Below are 18,256 nucleotides of genomic sequence, written 5' to 3'. Positions count from 1 at the left end.
TGATGACTGACTATCAACACAAGGTAGGCCATAGACTGTATATATAAATGGACATAGCTAATGTGCTAGTCATTGTGCTCCAAACAGGAACTGAGCATGGATGTGCTTCTGGCTCCATCAATGCATTTGATGCATGGCTGCATTTCACTTTCTATTGAAAAACTGTGGCACCTCTCTCTGTAACTGCTGCTGTCAGGCTCACCATTTTGCTCTTAAAATGTTCATATTCACTCGTTCTACATGATCCTGGTATTTTTCTTTCACTTTTGTGTCCATAACTCAACATATGAACATTAATAATAGACAAATCAGGCCTTCTTTCCTCAAGGTCGCTCCCGCTAGCATTAGCAACAGGTTAAGTGCCCGCTCCCTGCTAAAACAGTGGTGCAGGCGGAAAGGGGCATTACCTTTGATAGCCTTGCTCTGGATTGGCTCTTTGGTTGCTATGATATTCGTGGTCGGAATTCCAAATATGGAACTCAGCTCAATTCTCCCCTATAACTGCTCACCTCGATGAGCTTCATTTGGCTGGAGCCAAATGCTATGGGCGACGTCACACTCACTTAGTCCACTGCTTTATACAGTCTGTGGTAGGAACTCAGGTTTAAATTGAGAAGCAGACTTGAGAAAATCCAGTTCACCATCAGGTAGGGCTGTTAGGGCATCAGACAGAGTTACAATAATGTAATAATGTATTACATTATTACCAGTTATTCTAATATGTCCTAATTACATTTTAAATTGGCCAAAATTATGACATTATTGGATGTTATTACATTATTGGCCGTTATTAAGTTATCAGTCAATTGTTTGAAAGTGCTTGTGAATGCTTAATGACACCAGTAACTGTGATGAACAAACTCCTAGTTCACATTTGCTTGATAAGTGAAGCCTGCTCACAGTGGCTCTGCGTGAGAGTGGAATTCAGAATATCAATCTTGTTTTGGGTAGTTTTTGATTATTAGAGTTTTCAAGTCTTAAGAATGTTTTAGCATGCATGATAACGCACAGAGGGTTACGGTAGGTTACGGTCGCGACATTTTCTAATTTGATTTCACAATTTCAAATGTAGGCAGGAACTAATATTGGTAGATATAGCATATTTTTTTTATAAAGAAATATCCTAAATTAAAATCTACAAATGTTGAACCATATCCTTTTGGAGCACAACACCACCTGGTTCTGGAAGTAAATTTGCCATTCTGAAAAAAAGGGCTAATCAGCTATAGTCTCGTTTCCAGTGGCATGGTTTGCTTGGGACCACATCATGTTTCTGTTCATGAACACGCACCAACAGCAACAGAAGGTGCTGCTTTCTGTCATGGAGCACCAGAAGCAGTGACAGCTACAAAGACACGAGCAAATGCACAAAATGCTCCTGCAAAGCAGCGATACACAGACGAACAGAAGAAGTAAAAGAACACTTTCTTTTTGGAGCCACATAGCGGGCTGAGAGCTTGGTCTACAGCAGTACGAGATGGTGGGATGTGACGGTTGTGGCCATGTGATCTCCAAGACCTGTTACTGATGATCGTTTATACAAAAAATGTCCATTCTTACAAGGTTCACACTATTTTTGCCATGCGTGTGCCGTTAGTGGTGTGCTGCTGGTCCACTAAGTTATTAAAACTTTTTTGCAGAATATTTATTTTTAAATGTGCTTTTTGGATTTCAAACAACCGCATTATGGATATTAGTTAGTACATAGATATTTAGCCTCCATCGTTAAAATCTTAATATCAGAATCTTTCGAAAAGCCTAATGGGGGGGCGTCAGGGGCATCGTGTTCACATGCAAGGTGTATGGTGGACATACGTCTTGGCCGCATCTTCAAGCGTCAGAGCGGCACAAATCTGGTGTTGACGCGGCGCATCTTGAGCGTCCAGGCGTCAGAAGCTCTGTTTGCACGTCCAAAAATTGAAAAGAACTTTTTGGCATTCGACGCGCAGCGTCAACCAATCAGAGACTACGCTCCTGTGACAAAGCGACGTCATTACCCGGAACAAATAGAAAGACATCAACCAGAAACAGCGGCAACTTAATTATACTGGGCGCAGAAGCTTATGAATGTACACCAGGGCGTATAAGGGGGAAATGAATGGAAACTTTACTTCCTGAACCAGAGGGGACATCGAAGAGAGCAGGACTTGTTAGGGGACTAGGTTCACAAACCTGCCATTAATCTTGTAACTAAAGGTCAACTGTATGTCATTGTGAAAAAAAGGATATTGTCAAAAAGCAATTTTCTCTTAGGTTTTTTTTTTCAGTCTTTGTTTCATAAAGAACCCCATTCATTATTAGATATTCATAATAAACTAAGCTAAAAAAAAAATCAAAAAAAAAAATCAAAAAACAAATTCTAGAAATGAAATTCTCCCATTACTTCCTGCTCAATTTTAAATTCTCCAGAATCTTAATCTTAAACTAGCATTGAGACTTTATATCACTTTAACTTGTCTCAATGAAAACAAGCAATGCCAAGGTCATCAGGTCAAGTTAAAGGTCAGATCTGTGGAGAAGTAACACTACTCAAAGTAAGAATGCTTGTTATTACATTTTCAGTTTTTATGAATAGAAACTTGTGCAACGGAGTAAATGCAAAATAAATACATTCAATACTAAATGTTTTCACATTCTAGACCAGGGGTCACCAACCTTTTTTAACCTGAGAGCTACTTTATGGGCACTGAGTCATATGAAGGGCGACCAGTTTGAGACGCTCTTCTGAAATAACACATTTGCTCAGTTTGTCTTTAGTTATACATTATTAATAATGATAAATGATAATCACCTATGTGAACACACTGATCATGTTGCAAGACACTGATCACATTAATGATTTTTCAAAATAATTATTAACAATGAGCAAGGAGGGAAACATCAGTATTCAGCACTTTAACTTTACTAATCTTAGTAATTGTTAAATTTCCAGATGACACTTACATCACTACATCTCATAGGAAAAGTGTCTCATTTTCACTATCCATTGACAAACCTTTTTAACAAAACATAAATAATATACATTGCACCGTGTTTCATAAAGTTATGAATTATGTAATGTTAAAGAAAAATAAGCTTACATATTTTTAAATAAATCTCGGTTGCGTTGTGTGACTTTTTCACCGGTGTCGTGAAAAAAGCCTGTTGTTTACCCAAAGCTGCGTTTAGCTCTGGGCTTGTTCTGCCCATAGTGGCGTCCCCGTGGGGAGTGCGCGTCCCCGTGGGTAGTTAGTGTGGAGTTTTGTGAGACGTAGTGAAGTGTCCCTCCACATTGTGCCGCTTTGCCGTCACCACAGTCGCTCCGCAGATGAGATACGTACAGGTTTCTTTTACAGTCTTAAATCGTTGTGAAAGTGATCTCTTTATTTTCTACCATGTTTTGGAGGAAGAAACTGCTTTCAGCGCATCCTCACAGCGCTCGCGAGCGGAGCACTGGTTTTGTCACGCGCACAATACTGACCTTTGAAGTGAGTAGGTCAAAGTTCACCTTAACTTATCTAAACTTCCCGTAAAATGAACATATGTTTAAGATATTGTCATTTTAAAATCTATATAAACACAAGGGTGATAAAAAAAATAGCAACAGAATAAAATTAAATTTTAGATGCAGCTCATTAGTGAGTTGTGCTATTTTTAGAACCGGTCTGCGGGCAACCCATGTGGGGCTTGGGGGCGACATGGCGCCCGCGAGCACAGGGTTGTTAACCCCTGTTCTAGACAAAGCATTAACATTTCCATGGTGGTCCTTCTAATAGAAAAGCTTACACACTGCACCTTCAAATACACAATACCCTCGTACCTGTTGCGCTCCTTCACACAGCCATAATGACTGTAGTACGTTGCCTCGCACATTTCCTGGTCGGTATTTTGGTTAGCCCGGGCCGCGCGGTGAAGGGGATCGGTATATCCTGGAGTGAGTCAACTCTCCTCAGCCGTGGGTCGATGGTGCTGACTGAGGCGGACAGCTAATAAATCACCTCCCGCCGGTCCCAAAATGGCGGTTGTGATTGGGGAAGGGAAGGGAGCCCTGAGTGCGGGTCAATGAATACAGCTCAAATCGATTCTACCCTCCTCTCCAGCGCGTATACAGTAGCGCTCTCAGGCCAAATGCTAACCTAGCACTTTGCTGACCTGCCTCCGCTGAGCACGGATGGGGTAGAGCAGAGAGAAACATCCACGCGGGGCCAATGGACACACAGCAGTAGCTAAAGCCGGGTAATGGCTAATGCTAAGGGCTAATTATATCTGTCGACCTTAGCAGTACAAGGTGATGGTGTGTCTAACAGTCAGACGAAGGTAACTAAGATGAAGATAAAGGGTCCCCACTGAGTCAACACTGGTCGACTAGTACTTGAGAAGAGATAGTGTGAGTAAAAGACTGCTGTGTGAAGTTTGCACATATGACAGGTTAGACTATTTATTTCACTGAAACATAGTTAACATAATAATATCTAAGATTTTAATAAAAAAAAAAAAAAACTGCCAGAAAATGCCTTCCTTCCACTTAAATTATGACGACTGAGGAATTACACAGATGGCTAGAGGATTAGATTGTTGCAAAAGCTTTACATTAATAGGGGGAATCAGAGCATTTAGAGCAGTTGTTCTTAACCTGTGATCGATCGAACCCTAGGGGTTCAGTGAGTCAGTCTCGGGGGTTCGGCGGAGGTCAAGACACGCACTCAACTCATATGATTCGTGGACTGCGAGCGCCTCCAGACGCTGGCCTTGTCCCAAATCGACAAATGCACCCTTTGATGTGCCTATCGAAGTACCCGTCTGACTTAAATGAGCCATTCGAATGGCATAAAAAAAATAAAACGACATAAAAAGTGAAGAAAAGGAACAGACTTTGCTGTGAAAATGACATGAGAGTGGCCAAGGTGAAGCCATGCATTTCTGAACTGGTCTCTCAAAGGCAACAGCAGAAGTCACACTGATTTGCAGTAAATATTCATTATTATTCTAGCCTGATGGAAATCAGGTGCTGGGTGTGTGTTAAAATGTTAAAAATGATAAATAGCATAAATACAATAAGTTCATTATTGGAATACATAAGATTAAAAATTTAAATGATTTCCATGTGGTAGTATTAAAAAAGGTCATGTCTTTGTGAAAAGGTATGTATGTAATTTGTTGTGAGTTCATGCATTGTATTGGTTTTATTCTTTGAACACAGTGATGTTAATGCACGATTCATTTTGTGCACCAGTAAAACACACATGTGTCTTGAATTTGAAACAAATATATATTTTATTTTTCAATAAAGAAAGCTTCGGTGAATGGGCATATGAAACTGGTGGGGTTCAGTACCTCCAACAAGGTTAAGAACCACTGATTTAGAGAAAGCCCTACACATGAGAACATGCAAACTTGCCACATGCTTCTTTCACTTGTTGTAGAGGCATGGACGTACATGCATCAGGATTTAAAAAAATATATAAATACTTGTCATTTTTATCATAGATGAACATGCACATGAGCACAATAAAGTAGGAGTACCAGATTTTCAAACCTTGACAGGAGGAAGTAGGTATTTAAATCTAACTTGTTCCTTGTTCTCACAAACCCGTTGGCTTTAGAAGAGCTTTTTCAGACAGAAAGATGAATCAGCACAGCCAATCAGCTCTCACCACAAAGCATGGATCTTTCTTACAAGTTTGCAATAGATAAAACGCTTTACAATTGTCACATTTTTCTCACAAAGTTCTGCTTTTATGAAACACATTCTGGAGAGGAAAACAAAATGTACTTACTTCTAAGAGAAAATTCCTCTGTAACGCAGCTTGCATTGGCCCATTTCAAAAATCCATTCTCAACTGAAAAAATGTTGAAATCTGTTTCTACAAGGCAAATATGGCCATGTGTAAAATCTAGTACAGTGACATTCCTTGACAGCAAAATATTGTTTCTTTTTCTTCATTTCTTATATGTAAAAGTTAAATAGAACCATGACCGGTACAAACACAGCCAAAACAATATATTACCATCACAATATAAGATGCATGGCCAACCCTGCAGACATGTTGTGAGTTGATGAATTATGAAACGGACATATGCTCGGTGAAAAACTGTTACGACCGGAACTGTTGAGCTGTGCAAAAACACTGATGATCGATGTTTTTACCTGTTCTCTCGTGCTAGCTGTGTTCCAGTACAGCCAAAGCCATTAGCGTTAGCAGCACTATGTGATTGTAATGTTCCCGCCGTAGTGCTAGCCTCAGCAGCTGGCCTGGGCACCATTTGTCTGGAGCCTTTCGGAGTCCTGACCTGTACGGTTGGATAGGCTTTGAGAGGGGACCCTTTCACTTGGGGTCAGCGAGCGATGCATGTTTCCAGCGCTTAAGCCGCACTCATTTTCACATGAACAGCTGCTTTCTGCCATCGGGCTGTTCTAGGCATCCGAGTCGTCAGCGTTAACGGCTACGCTAACGGTAACGTGGATGGGAAGCGTGACACAGGTCAGTGATAGGCCTCAGGAGCTAACACATGTGGAATCACGAATGTTCAACCAACGCTAATGGAGACATGTGGGATTTGTTAAAGTGTATATTAATTTAGAGCTGAAATTAGATTTTTATGTTTAAAAACGTGAAAAACAGAACTGATTCATTTTAAACGGTTTGGTCTAAAGTTTTTCCTCATTCTACATTCGGAGCATCCTAATTATTCACTGCAATGAGTTTCACACTTTCAGAGACCTGATCAGAGTTCGGCCAAACTACTAGCATGCGAACACATACTTCCTGATTATTGTACAAAAAAATGCTTTCTAATTAAGGCACACAATAAGCAGTTGACATATTTTGACCTCAAGAGCTGCTGACAAAATATCTGGACTGGAACAAGACAAATTTTGGAGCAAGACAAATTTTGCTCAATACATCAGGTCAAGTTTGAAGATTTTAGCAACAATTCTTCTTGAAGATTCTACCAAGAACTCTCGACTTGACTGAAGATCCAACGCCTACGATGTGGAGTCTGCAAGCGAAGCAGTTGTGGTAAAAGCATTCCATTCCATTGTTAATATTATCTTTGGCATATGTGGACTGGCTTCTAATTGCAAGTGTTGGAGAAGAGCCGTAATAAAAAGCGCATTTAAACACAGTGATGGTTGGAGCCAGTTGTCCCCCCATTACTGCAAGAGCCCATTTACAAAAGTGCTTAGTATAAATTAGACACTCCTACATAGGCTAGCAATCATAGAATAAAGCAGAGTCAATTTACCACTCACGGGATGCTTAAGGCAGGACTTATTCTTACTTACTGGGTACAACTTTCAGGACCAGTGGGTGGCTGACTGAAGTGCCAGGAAACTTTCTCCAGATCTTGAGGCAAACATCTTGGCCAGGTGAAGGATTAGCTGAAGGATTAATCTCCAAGGTGAATGTCAGCTATTTCAAAAGTCAAGAAAGAAGCAGACCCCTAATGTAAGAAAATTCCATCCAACTTCGTAACAATACAAATTCAAATACATTTTATTCTTTAAGATTAACTAAAACTGACACAAACATTGCAAATAATGGCTCAACACCAAAAAATATTCCATGGTTAAGTTTAAACAAACCATATGTAAGATTTTGTTATTAAATGGCCCCTTTTCATGCTGCTACCTGGCTTGGATTTCACAAAAGTGCGGATCCGCTCTACCCACTTAACTTAAAGTACTTAACTGGTGGAAGCTTCTTTGTTCATAAAAGTAGGTATTTGTGTCATGAAGCTAGTGCTAACTGAAAATAAAATTAATAATTGATGTTAAAATTGCGCTACAATCTCAACCATCTTGCATGCAGAAATGACTGATAATTGTATCTATTTTTATAAAGTTTATGTTATACTTTTGAGCTTTACATTAGGTTTGCATTAGCTTTGATACTCGGCTAAATGAATTGGAAGTAGCTAGGTGGCAGTGGGAAAAGAGCTTCAAATCAAATACACTGCCTGGCCAAAAAAAAAAGTCGCCACCTGAATTTAACTAAGCAAATAGGTTGGGGTTGCTGCGGTTGGTCTGGTCTAGGTTCAGCAACAGTCTGTGCTCAAAGAATGAGGTCAGCTGACACCTGAATGTACTGAATGACCAGGTTATTCCATCAATGGATTTTTTCTTCCCTGATGGCACGGGCATATTCCAAGATGACAATGCCAGGATTCATCAGGCTCAAATTGTGACAGAGTGGTTCAGGAGCATGAGACATCATTTTCACACATGGATTGTCCACCACAGAGTCCAGACCTTAACCCCATTGAGAATCTTTGGGATGTGCTGGAGAAGACTTTGTGCAGCGGTCAGACTCTAACATCATCAATGCAAGTGAAAAATTGGTGAAAAATTAATGCAACACTGAATGGAAATAAATCTTGGGACATTACAGAAGCTTATCCAAACAATGCCACAGTGAATGTGTGACGTAATCAAAGCTAAAGGCGCAACAACGAAATATTAGAGCGTGTGACCTTATTATTTTGGTGGCGACATTTTTTTTGGCCAGGCAGTGTATAACTTTTACTGGCTTTTACTGGCTACTGGCTGTATGTAGCCTTTTACTGGCAGGCTACATACAGACGCTTTAAGTTCACTTTAACGTCCCCATTGGGAAATTTGTTGTCAGCATTTGACCCATTCTTCAATGCATTTGGGGTAACCTGTTAGTAGCGTTGAGCAACCATCTCCAGATCTTGTACAATTCCTGGTCAAAACTATCTAGGAGAGAACATGAAACTTCACACAGAAGATTGAACCCTTCTTCCCTTGAGGTAAGAGTGTCAACCTCTCTACACCACCCTACACCGGATTAAGAATTTAAGAAAATATACGTACATTAGGCAACTATATCCTTCTCATTGTACACTGTATAATGATAAAATTCCACTCGCCTGTCCACTATTGCATACTCACTTTACCATAAACTACCGTGAAATAGGTCTCGATTCCCTTTCTTCACAGTCATTTCTCTTGAAAAGAAACCCTATTGGACTACCAGTAACCATTTATCCGGTATTTGCCCTCGAGAATTCAAATCCAAAGAGACCAAACTATTTCATTGTATATATAAACCTTAAGTATTCCATGGACAAACTTATATTTACATTACCATAGCAACACCAAACACAATTTCTCAGGATCTATAATGGACTTACATATAGCTGTGCATTATGGATAAACTGGCGGGTTTTAAAAGGATCGTGAAATTTTATGCATTTTTTACACAGACTTATGTTGAACCAAGATAAAATCAGCACAGAAGCAGAGTAGACAATAATATATAAGTACACACACACGTATACTCTTTGAAAGGAACCGACACAAAAGATTCGGATCCTATTAAAGTCTCCTTGCTAGTGAGAACCAATGAAAAGACTTTGGTGTGCTTCGTTAACCCTGCTTCAGGCAAACAAACCAGAGACAGACAGATAACAACCAAGAAGATAGCCACAAAAATATATATTCACTGTGTTAAGTGACCTTTTCCTGCTCATGGCCCTCTGTAATAGCATTAACACTGCAGCTACAAGTGCGGCCATCAATTACCCGGCTGCACCACCTTAGCTAACAGTCCCCTGCGTTCACTGTTTTTCTGCTCTATAATCCTGCGTGTGTGTGTCATGTTATTGTCAATTAGCATTATAAAGCAGTATTAGCAATTATTAGCATTGGCATGGTTACAGATGACATCATATATCCATAGTGTTTAATTGAGATGGGGGCGGCAAAAGGTCTGTTGCTAATGTGAGTGGTGTGGATGAATAAAGATGGATAGCAGAACTTTTCCAAATAATCAGGTTCAACGTTTGGGAATTTTTTTAATGCATCTTATTCCAGACAAGTTCATGAATTGGATTGTAGAGAATAATGCAAAATTTAACAACGTAACATGAAAATATAGGAATTTTAATTACGTAGCTTAGTGCCTAAAATTGATATATTTGGTGGCTAATGCTAATTACTATAAAAATGCAAGGCAGGGTTGTGGGCTGAAAATTGGACAGAATCGTACTGGTACCATAAGAAGGGTTCCAAAAGAGCCGGGAGAGATCGCTAGATTACTCAAACATGCATGGATGGGAACGTTGGAACGATGGAACGTTGTTATAACATGGTAGAAAGCTCCAAAAGGTTGATTTTAAGAAATGTTATGATTTGGGGGATATTAATTTTTTAACTATCACACATATAGATCATCATTTTACATTTTGTTCATTTGAAAATGCGATAAAAAAAAAAAAAAGATAAGGTTAATAATGGAAATAGGTCCATTGATTTCCTGTTCAAAACTGCGGAACTGATAGGGTAACTCTTCATAGTGGCATTTCACTGTAACAAACAGCAGATTTTCATTCACATGTTTTTATTTGTTGAAAAATGTGGCTATGTGACATTTTTGAACCTTACACATATGACCCAGAGTCTGAAGTGTAGAGCTGTGGGATTGGTTAGGAGGTAGGTGAGCCTTGAATACAGAATAACAACAGGATTACTCAAACATGAATCAAACACAAGTATTATCATTATTATTACTGAGTAACATAATGAAGAGGGAACACCAATATAACATGGTTAAAAGCTCACAAAAGTCGAATCTTGATGTTATTCATATATCCGATATGCTTTTGTGAACCAACCAGGGCACTTTGTTGTACATGCAGATTCTATATATTTTCTTTCCCATGTCACATTTGACGCACATACCAATCTCTCATGCGTGCTTTTAATTAAGTCTATTACTATCTCACACGTCTTTCCATATATTCTCAAGGAGACAGAAGGGCAGCCAACCAGTGATACTTGTTTGCGATATTTTTTTATTATATAGGCTATGATATGCCCTGTTTCAAAGTCACTATAGTAATATGCAATCATCAGCAATGTTAATATTAAATCACTGTTGTCACATCGTAATGATTTAATGTCATGTCACGTGTTTTGTGTATATACTAGCAGACAATACTAACATAATTGCATGTTAAATATGCATTACACTATACAAGCAAAACAGGAGAGTTTTTGATATAAACATGCCAAGGGGCTGAAGGTAGAAGTAGACAGAGGGCAATGGTTTTAAAGTAAAAGAAATCCACAATAAATGTTCATGTTCATGACCCTTACTAAAAATTACATTGCTGGAGTCCCTCAAGGTTTAGGGAAATTGATACTGACATGTTTAATATCCATTATATTCCAATGCTGTATTATGTCTGCTATTATTTCCCCTTGACAGATTTTTGTTTGTGCCATTCTGCTTTGCTCCTCTGAGTTTTTAAAGTCAGAAGCCAGATAGAAGTGTCTGTTCAAGATTTTGTGGACTGTAGTCATAGCTGATTTACCTTCACTAACTTCACACACATACATATTAAGTTATGCAAAACACACATCTTTACTCTGACATTCACCTCTTCACAGATCTGATCTGTAACTTCATCTCGTAGCATCTGTCTGACATTGTAGAGATGCCACACTGTGACTGTGGGGCATTTCAGGTAAAACAATAACATTTATTGACTTGAACAGGTGGCAGATGCTCAACCACAACTTTTAAAGTATTAAGGGTAACAAATGGAATATGGAACATGAAAACTGTACTGCATACTGTTTTCTTTTCTCTCACTTACAGTTACAGTCATCTTAAACATTCTACTTTCTAAATTAAACAAACAACACACAATTTATGCACATAGATTAAATGTGGATGACACTGAAATCTTCTTGATTGTCCCAGGCAAATGAATATTGCATTACTGAAATGTATACAAACATTATGTGGCTTCCAGTGGATGCATCAGATTAAAAATAAATACAACACCACATAATGAGCAAAATGCATACAGAGAACAGAGCTGCAGAGAGGCAGATAATCATATACTGCACACAATCATTTATTTAGCACCATATTTTATTCATGTTCATATGCAAGAAGAAGGCATCACCTGTAGTGTACGCACAATGCGCCGCCATTGTGTCTGCAGGGCCATACATCATTCTTTCAATAAAGCCTCATGGAATTTTAAATTGAAGTAATGTTTAGCCTATCTAATCAACTAGAAATAAAATGTGAACTGACAGCGCCATGTTTGCATGTTTTGGCTCTGGACCTCCAACCCTGCCGGTAATATATTAGTGGCAGCGGGGGGACAAAGATGGAGGGAATGTGGTCATTAACTGAAGGCATGGACGGGGGGAGTTCTACCTCTGCATCTAAATGGTGCTTAATCCGACAGTCCTGTCCTTTGCTTGGTTTTGCTCTTTGCAGATTCACCCAGGGAGGTAGAAAGACAGAAGGTTCATGGCTGAATGTGGTTTAACAACTGGCTCACATTTATAAAAACAAGACATATTTTTAAGTTCATGTACACCAATGAACACAGAAAATGGAAAGAGTACAATTTTGAGCTAAAATTTGTTCAGAAAAAATGTCTTTATTTTATGTATAATTTTAAAGCATCAAATCTATCTAGCATTTTTTGGATGTTCATTTAATACAGAAAATAGAAATAACAAAAATATGACACAAACTTTTTATATTTCAAGTGTTTATGTGTTTTGTTTTGTTTTTCTTGTCAATTGGGTATTTGTCTTCTAAATCCAGCCCAAAGACAACCAAATCTTACAGGTTTACAAAAAAAAAGAGAAAGAACAAAATTCAGTTTATGAAAAAAAAAAAAAAAAAAAGGATTTTCATATCTGGAATATTAAAACAAAAAAGTCTCACTATGAAATTGGATGATTTATGTTTTTATGTTAGCCTTGGTTATTCGTCTCGCTAATTAGTTCTTAGATAAGAAAGGAATATACATCAATATAAAAAGTTATTATATAAAAGAGGCTTTTGAATTTTAAATACATATAAAAAGTATTTAGAACATCTGTGTTTTTTAATGAACAAATCCCAAACATTCAACTGACTGTAGAGTTTTCCATCTGCATCGAAATAATAACAACTAGCCCAACACTCGTCTTTCTTTGTTTTTCCTCTTTACCATTTCACTCCCAGGGATCTCACAGCCGCTCATCCTCCCATCCGTCTCTCTTATACCTCCCTCTATAGGCTCCAATTCCCTGTGTTTCACCAAGGACGTGGCTCTATCTCCTCCACAGCCCCCTTCCCTCTCCCCTACTCCCTTAGCGAAGTCTCTCTCCCTATCGCAATTCTTTGGTCTCTCCATCTTTCTACGAGATAACTGTGGGCCAGCTCTTTCATCTTTCCCCTCCCTCAAGAGCGCGCTGCCCGGTACACCCGGAGCAGTGGAGTCAGCATTTCAGTCCTATGTGATGTCGCGCGCCCCTTACCATTCTAAACCTCCTCCTCCACCTATGTACATACAAGGTCTTTACAACTAGAGAAAGCATGATACAATACACTGGTGACTCTTCTATGTTGCACAAGGGATGCACTGTGTCTTACAACAGTGATAAATTGCAGCCAACCACATCTCCACTGGCTCGTAGATGTACAGAGTGGAAGGTACCCTATTGCTTGTAATGAAAAGATTGGATTTCAGCCACAAGTTTGCACGGGGAAAAATTTGTATCTAACATGAGTGTGCGTGAAGGCGCGCGGGACATGACACGTGAGACGGACAGGGAGCAACAAGAGAGCATCAGACGGAGACAGAGGAGGATTCTTCCAGTGGAGGGAAGAGGGGAGGGAGCGGGTGCGGGGTGTTGAATGTGTTAATACACAGGAACACTGCATCAAACCAATGCACTGCTCTGAGGCTGGCTGAGCAGCTGAGAGGAGTGCGTCAGCAGTACATTCACGTTGCCACTGAAGGACAAAGGGAGGGGGCAGAGCGAGCGTCTTAGGCAGCCTGCAACAGCGACACGCGCGCCGACACTGGAGGGGGACGTGGAAAAGCCAGAGCCCAGAGAATAAACAGGAGGACGAGCCGTGGATTAGAATGCTGCTTGTGCGCTGCCGTGACGGTGGGCTGCCTGTTTGAGTCCTTGCCTGCGCTCTATCTGTCTTCTGCTCTTCATCTGTCACTTCTTCCCTCTCTCCCTCCTTCTCTCTTAATCTACCCAATTCCTTCTCTCTCTCTCTGTTTTCCTCCGTTCCTTTTCTGTTCTTCTCGGGCTACTGCAGTAGTCCAGCAGCCCCAGCCAGCCGGAGTCTGACAGCCACACACATGGCTAACTGCCACAACTTACTACCTCAGCTCCGGGAAAAGACAAACTACCACATGAGCAGCTGAGGAGCGCTGTAGGAGAGGACTCAGAGGACAAACTGCGCAGTAAGGACACCTTGTTTATGGATACAGAGCCGGAGTGTCCACGCGTCCTCCCGGTGCCTGGCTTCTCACTCATTGCAGAAGAGGACAAGAGCGCTTCCTCTCTTCTTTTTTTTTTCAAAGAGCTGAAGCTCCAGCAGCGCAGTGCATCCCCTTCTCCACCCCCCATCCTCTGCCACCATCTCACCCACCACCCCCTCCCCTCCAGGAGCAATAGACGGATTACTGCTAACTGTGCACACGGCAGCCTGCAGCTGCTCTGACCGGGGCCAGCCAGACCGACGATTGGACTAAAGCGTGAGCAGAGAGAAGGAAGATGACTGTGCCGGCAGTTCTTTAGCCTTTTCTCTGCCTCTCAGTCTCTGTCACAACGGGGCTAATCAGCGGCTGACTAGCCCTTGGCAAAGTCACAGAGAGGGAGGTCTAACCCACCAAACAGCCGAGCTGCCAGACCATGCACCAGGACCCAGAACACTGAGGATTTCTACATGTTTTTGTATTCTCCTGTGACTTCTTTTTCCGCCACTCTGCTCCTGTGTTCTGTTTGACTGCGTTATGGATCATTGTGATTTATCCAGCGCGGAGTGCCGATTGGGGGTCTGCAGCTTGGCACTGGGGCTGTTAGAGAGGGCAGAAGGGATCCGCGGAGCTGCCAAGCTTTACTGGCCTTACATCTGCTCGTAAGTGCTTTCCATGCTGCTTTCAGTCTTTAATACCAGGAGCCATTTTGTACCCTTGGCTAATAAAGGGCCACATCACTTTTTCAGAAAGAGGAAACAAGAAAACAGCTCTCGCCCTGGGATGGATTTATAAATGAATGTGATGCAGGACTGCTTCTTTTTGAGACAGAAAAGAGAAGAAATGCTCTGATTTCAAACTAATGAGGTATGTCTCTGTAATTGTTTTTCTTACATTGCTGCAGTGCTCGTGCGCTTGTACTTAAAGCCACTCTTACTCTGTCTGTCTTTTTTCTCTTTTTCTCTCTCCCTCTCACACTGTCATGATGTAGCACCCTTCAACACTGTCGATGGAACTTGGGGGCACCGAGTTGCTCCAACCAGGCTAAGGTGGTGTGTCTGTGGCGGGTGTGTGCCATCTCCCCCTACCATGCAGAATAATGAGCCCTCCACACCATGAGTCCTCTGGGCCAGGTTAGTGTGAAGCTTACCTGGAACACAGCTTTGCTCGCCGTGCTCTGCCTCATGGTACCTCTGAGTATGTGCCAGTCCACGGGCCCCGCTATGGGCCCTACTCACCCACAGAACTGTCCAGCTGTGTGCTCCTGCACTAATCAGCTCAGCAAGGTGGTGTGCACCCGCCGCGGCCTGGTCAGGGTGCCCCCCAACATCCCCACCAACACCAGGTACCTCAACCTGATGGAGAACAGCATAGAGACTATCCAGGCCGATACCTTTAGGCGCTTGCACCACCTAGAGGTACTGCAGCTGGGCCGCAACGCTATCCGACAGATTGAAGTGGGAGCATTTAATGGGCTGACCAGCCTGAACACATTGGAGCTGTTCGATAACAGGCTGACCGTCATTCCCAGTGGGGCCTTTGAGTACTTGTCAAAGTTGAGAGAGTTGTGGCTCCGGAATAATCCCATCGAGAGCATCCCGTCCAACGCCTTCAACCGTGTGCCGTCCCTGATGAGGCTGGATCTGGGAGAGCTGAGGAAACTGGAGTACATCTCTGATGGGGCATTTGACGGCCTTCAGAATCTCAAGTATCTAAATTTAGGGATGTGTAACCTGAGGGAGTTTCCTCATCTGTCTCCTCTGGTGGGATTAGAAGAGCTGGAGATATCCGAGAATGTTTTCCCTGAACTCAAACCCGCGGCCTTCCATGGACTTAAACATTTGCGGAAACTCTGGATTATGAACTCTGCCATCACCATTATAGAGAGAAATGCATTTGATGACAACACAGCTCTGGTGGAGCTGAATCTAGCCCATAATAACCTGTCATCGCTCCCACACAACCTGTTCACCCCACTGCAGTACCTCGTGGAGCTGCACCTGCACCATAACCCATGGCGCTGTGACTGTGATGTGGTGTGGCTTTCCTGGTGGCTCCGAGAATACATCCCCACCAACTCCACGTGCTGCGGGCGCTGCCACACCCCGCTCCACATGAGAGGCCGATATTTAGTGGAGGTGGATCAGACCACCTTCCAGTGCTCTGCCCCGGTCATCCTGGATGCCCCCAGAGATCTGAATATTTCAGCAGAGAGAGTGGCTGAGCTAAAGTGTCGCACAGCGGCCATGAGCTCAGTGCGATGGCTTCTCCCTAATGGCACTGTATTGACACATGGGTCGGCTCACGCGCGGATATCTGTGCTTAATGATGGAACGCTCAACTTTTCCAATGTTCTCCCCACTGACACGGGCATCTACACGTGCATGGTGAGCAACATGGCAGGAAATTCAAATGCCTCAGCATACCTAAATGTTAGCAACGCTGAACTCAATACATCTAATTTGTCCTACTTCACCACTGTCACCGTGGAGATCATGGAGCCCACAGTGGAGGAGACCCCTAAGCCCAAACCCACACTTCCGGCCTCCCCTTCTGTGTTCCAGCCGGTCTTTATCTCCACACCTACTGTGCTGTTCCACAACACTCAGACTCCCAGGCAGGTGTCCATCCCCACTGCCAAGATCCCCAGTGGGCCCGCAGCCAGCCTGGACGAGGTCATGAAGACCACCAAAATTATTATTGGCTGCTTTGTTGCAGTCACCCTGCTGGCAGCTGCCATGTTGATAGCTTTTTATAAGTTACGCAAACGACATCAACAGAGGAGCACAGTGGCTGCAGTGAGGACCATAGAAATCATTCAGATGGAGGAGGAGGTTCCTCCGGTTCCTCCCACCACCTCTGGATCTAGCGGCTCAGACGACACAGGATTGGTACTGCCCACTTTAGTGGAACACAACAGCAACACCTTTAAACCTGGGTACGTGTCCTCGTCCTTACGACAGGGGAGCTATGGCGCACACTGGACCCATAACAACTCTGTGCACCGCTCTGTCAGACAGCATCACAGCCACATCAGCACTATCTCTGACCCTTACGTCATCAAGAGCTCTCATGGCAAGGATAAGGTTCAAGAGACCCAAATCTGAGGAGCTCTCCCTGGATTTTACTGACTGCCCTCCTCCATCATTCTGCTCACTCGCCCATGCAATAGAATGCACAAGGAACAAGATGGTAACTTTCTTTTGTACAGTGAAAACTCAGACAGTTTTTTGTTTCTTGTACATCCCTATACATACGTATATAAATATGAAAAAATACAAATATATATCTATATATAAATGAATGGCAGTGGTGAGATCTGCAGATTATATTAGAAAAGAAAGTCATTTCAAACTATTTTCTAATACTTAATGACTTCTATTTAAAAAAGACAAAGCTACTGATTTGTTTTAGTGAGTACAGATGGTCTTGCTTGTGTCTAACGCAGGATGAGGCATTTCATTTGTTTTGTCCATATTTAGAATGCAGTAAAAAGTCTTTACACAGTCGCCCCTTTCTAAACAGCCCCCAATGTGAGCTCCAGTTTGTACTGTGCCAAATATCATATGCAATAAAACCGTGCGTAGTCCCAGTACCACAGCAAGACCCGCCAGGAAAATGTCTCTAGATTTGTCCAACGATAGCACGGTCACACAGATAGAATGTGCTGTTCAGGAGCTATCAGCCAAATGCTTTCGGACTGCGGTGAATTTCTGCAGCTAAGGATTAACCATGTGTTGGCTGCAGCTATAGCCTATGCGTTCATTTGCCAGTGTCTGATTTGTAGCGTATTAAAATGTTTCTTTGGTGTCCACTGGAAAAGATGTCATTTCAGGCTGCTATACAAGTCAATGCAAATGTTCTGTCATTTGGTGCATTTTGTATATCTTCCTGTCCATTAGGTTTTCGACATGCTTCTTTATGGCTTGTGTAGTGTTTAGGGCTAATTTAGTAACGCATTACAGCAGTTGCCTGATTTGTCTAAGCAAGGGCTCATTCCGATGCTAATTTTCAG

At 41.9% G+C, this 18,256-nt stretch overlaps 1 protein-coding gene across 1 annotated transcript; it reads left to right on the top strand.

The window, feature by feature from the left end:
* The first annotated feature begins 14,428 nt into the window (after positions 1-14,428).
* lrrc4.2 (leucine rich repeat containing 4.2) lies at positions 14,429-17,459 on the top strand. The gene is made up of 3 exons (XM_055222419.1): positions 14,429-14,903; positions 14,991-15,108; positions 15,233-17,459. Exon 3 carries the CDS (start codon positions 15,357-15,359, stop codon positions 17,346-17,348), a length of 1,992 nt encoding a protein of 663 aa, XP_055078394.1. The 5' UTR covers positions 14,429-14,903; positions 14,991-15,108; positions 15,233-15,356; the 3' UTR covers positions 17,349-17,459.
* The last annotated feature ends 797 nt before the right edge of the window (positions 17,460-18,256 follow it).

Source organism: Periophthalmus magnuspinnatus, chromosome 6 (genome assembly GCF_009829125.3).
Source record: "Periophthalmus magnuspinnatus isolate fPerMag1 chromosome 6, fPerMag1.2.pri, whole genome shotgun sequence".
Lineage (NCBI taxonomy): Eukaryota > Metazoa > Chordata > Actinopteri > Gobiiformes > Gobiidae > Periophthalmus > Periophthalmus magnuspinnatus.
The sequence above is the reverse complement of the archived record's forward strand: the minus strand, read 5'-3'. Positions and strand labels throughout refer to the sequence as shown.

Coding starts and splice junctions, on each gene's coding strand:
- lrrc4.2 (XM_055222419.1), top strand. CDS start 15,357: ATGAGTCCTCTGGGCCAGGTTAGTGTGAAGCTTACCTGGAACACAGCT.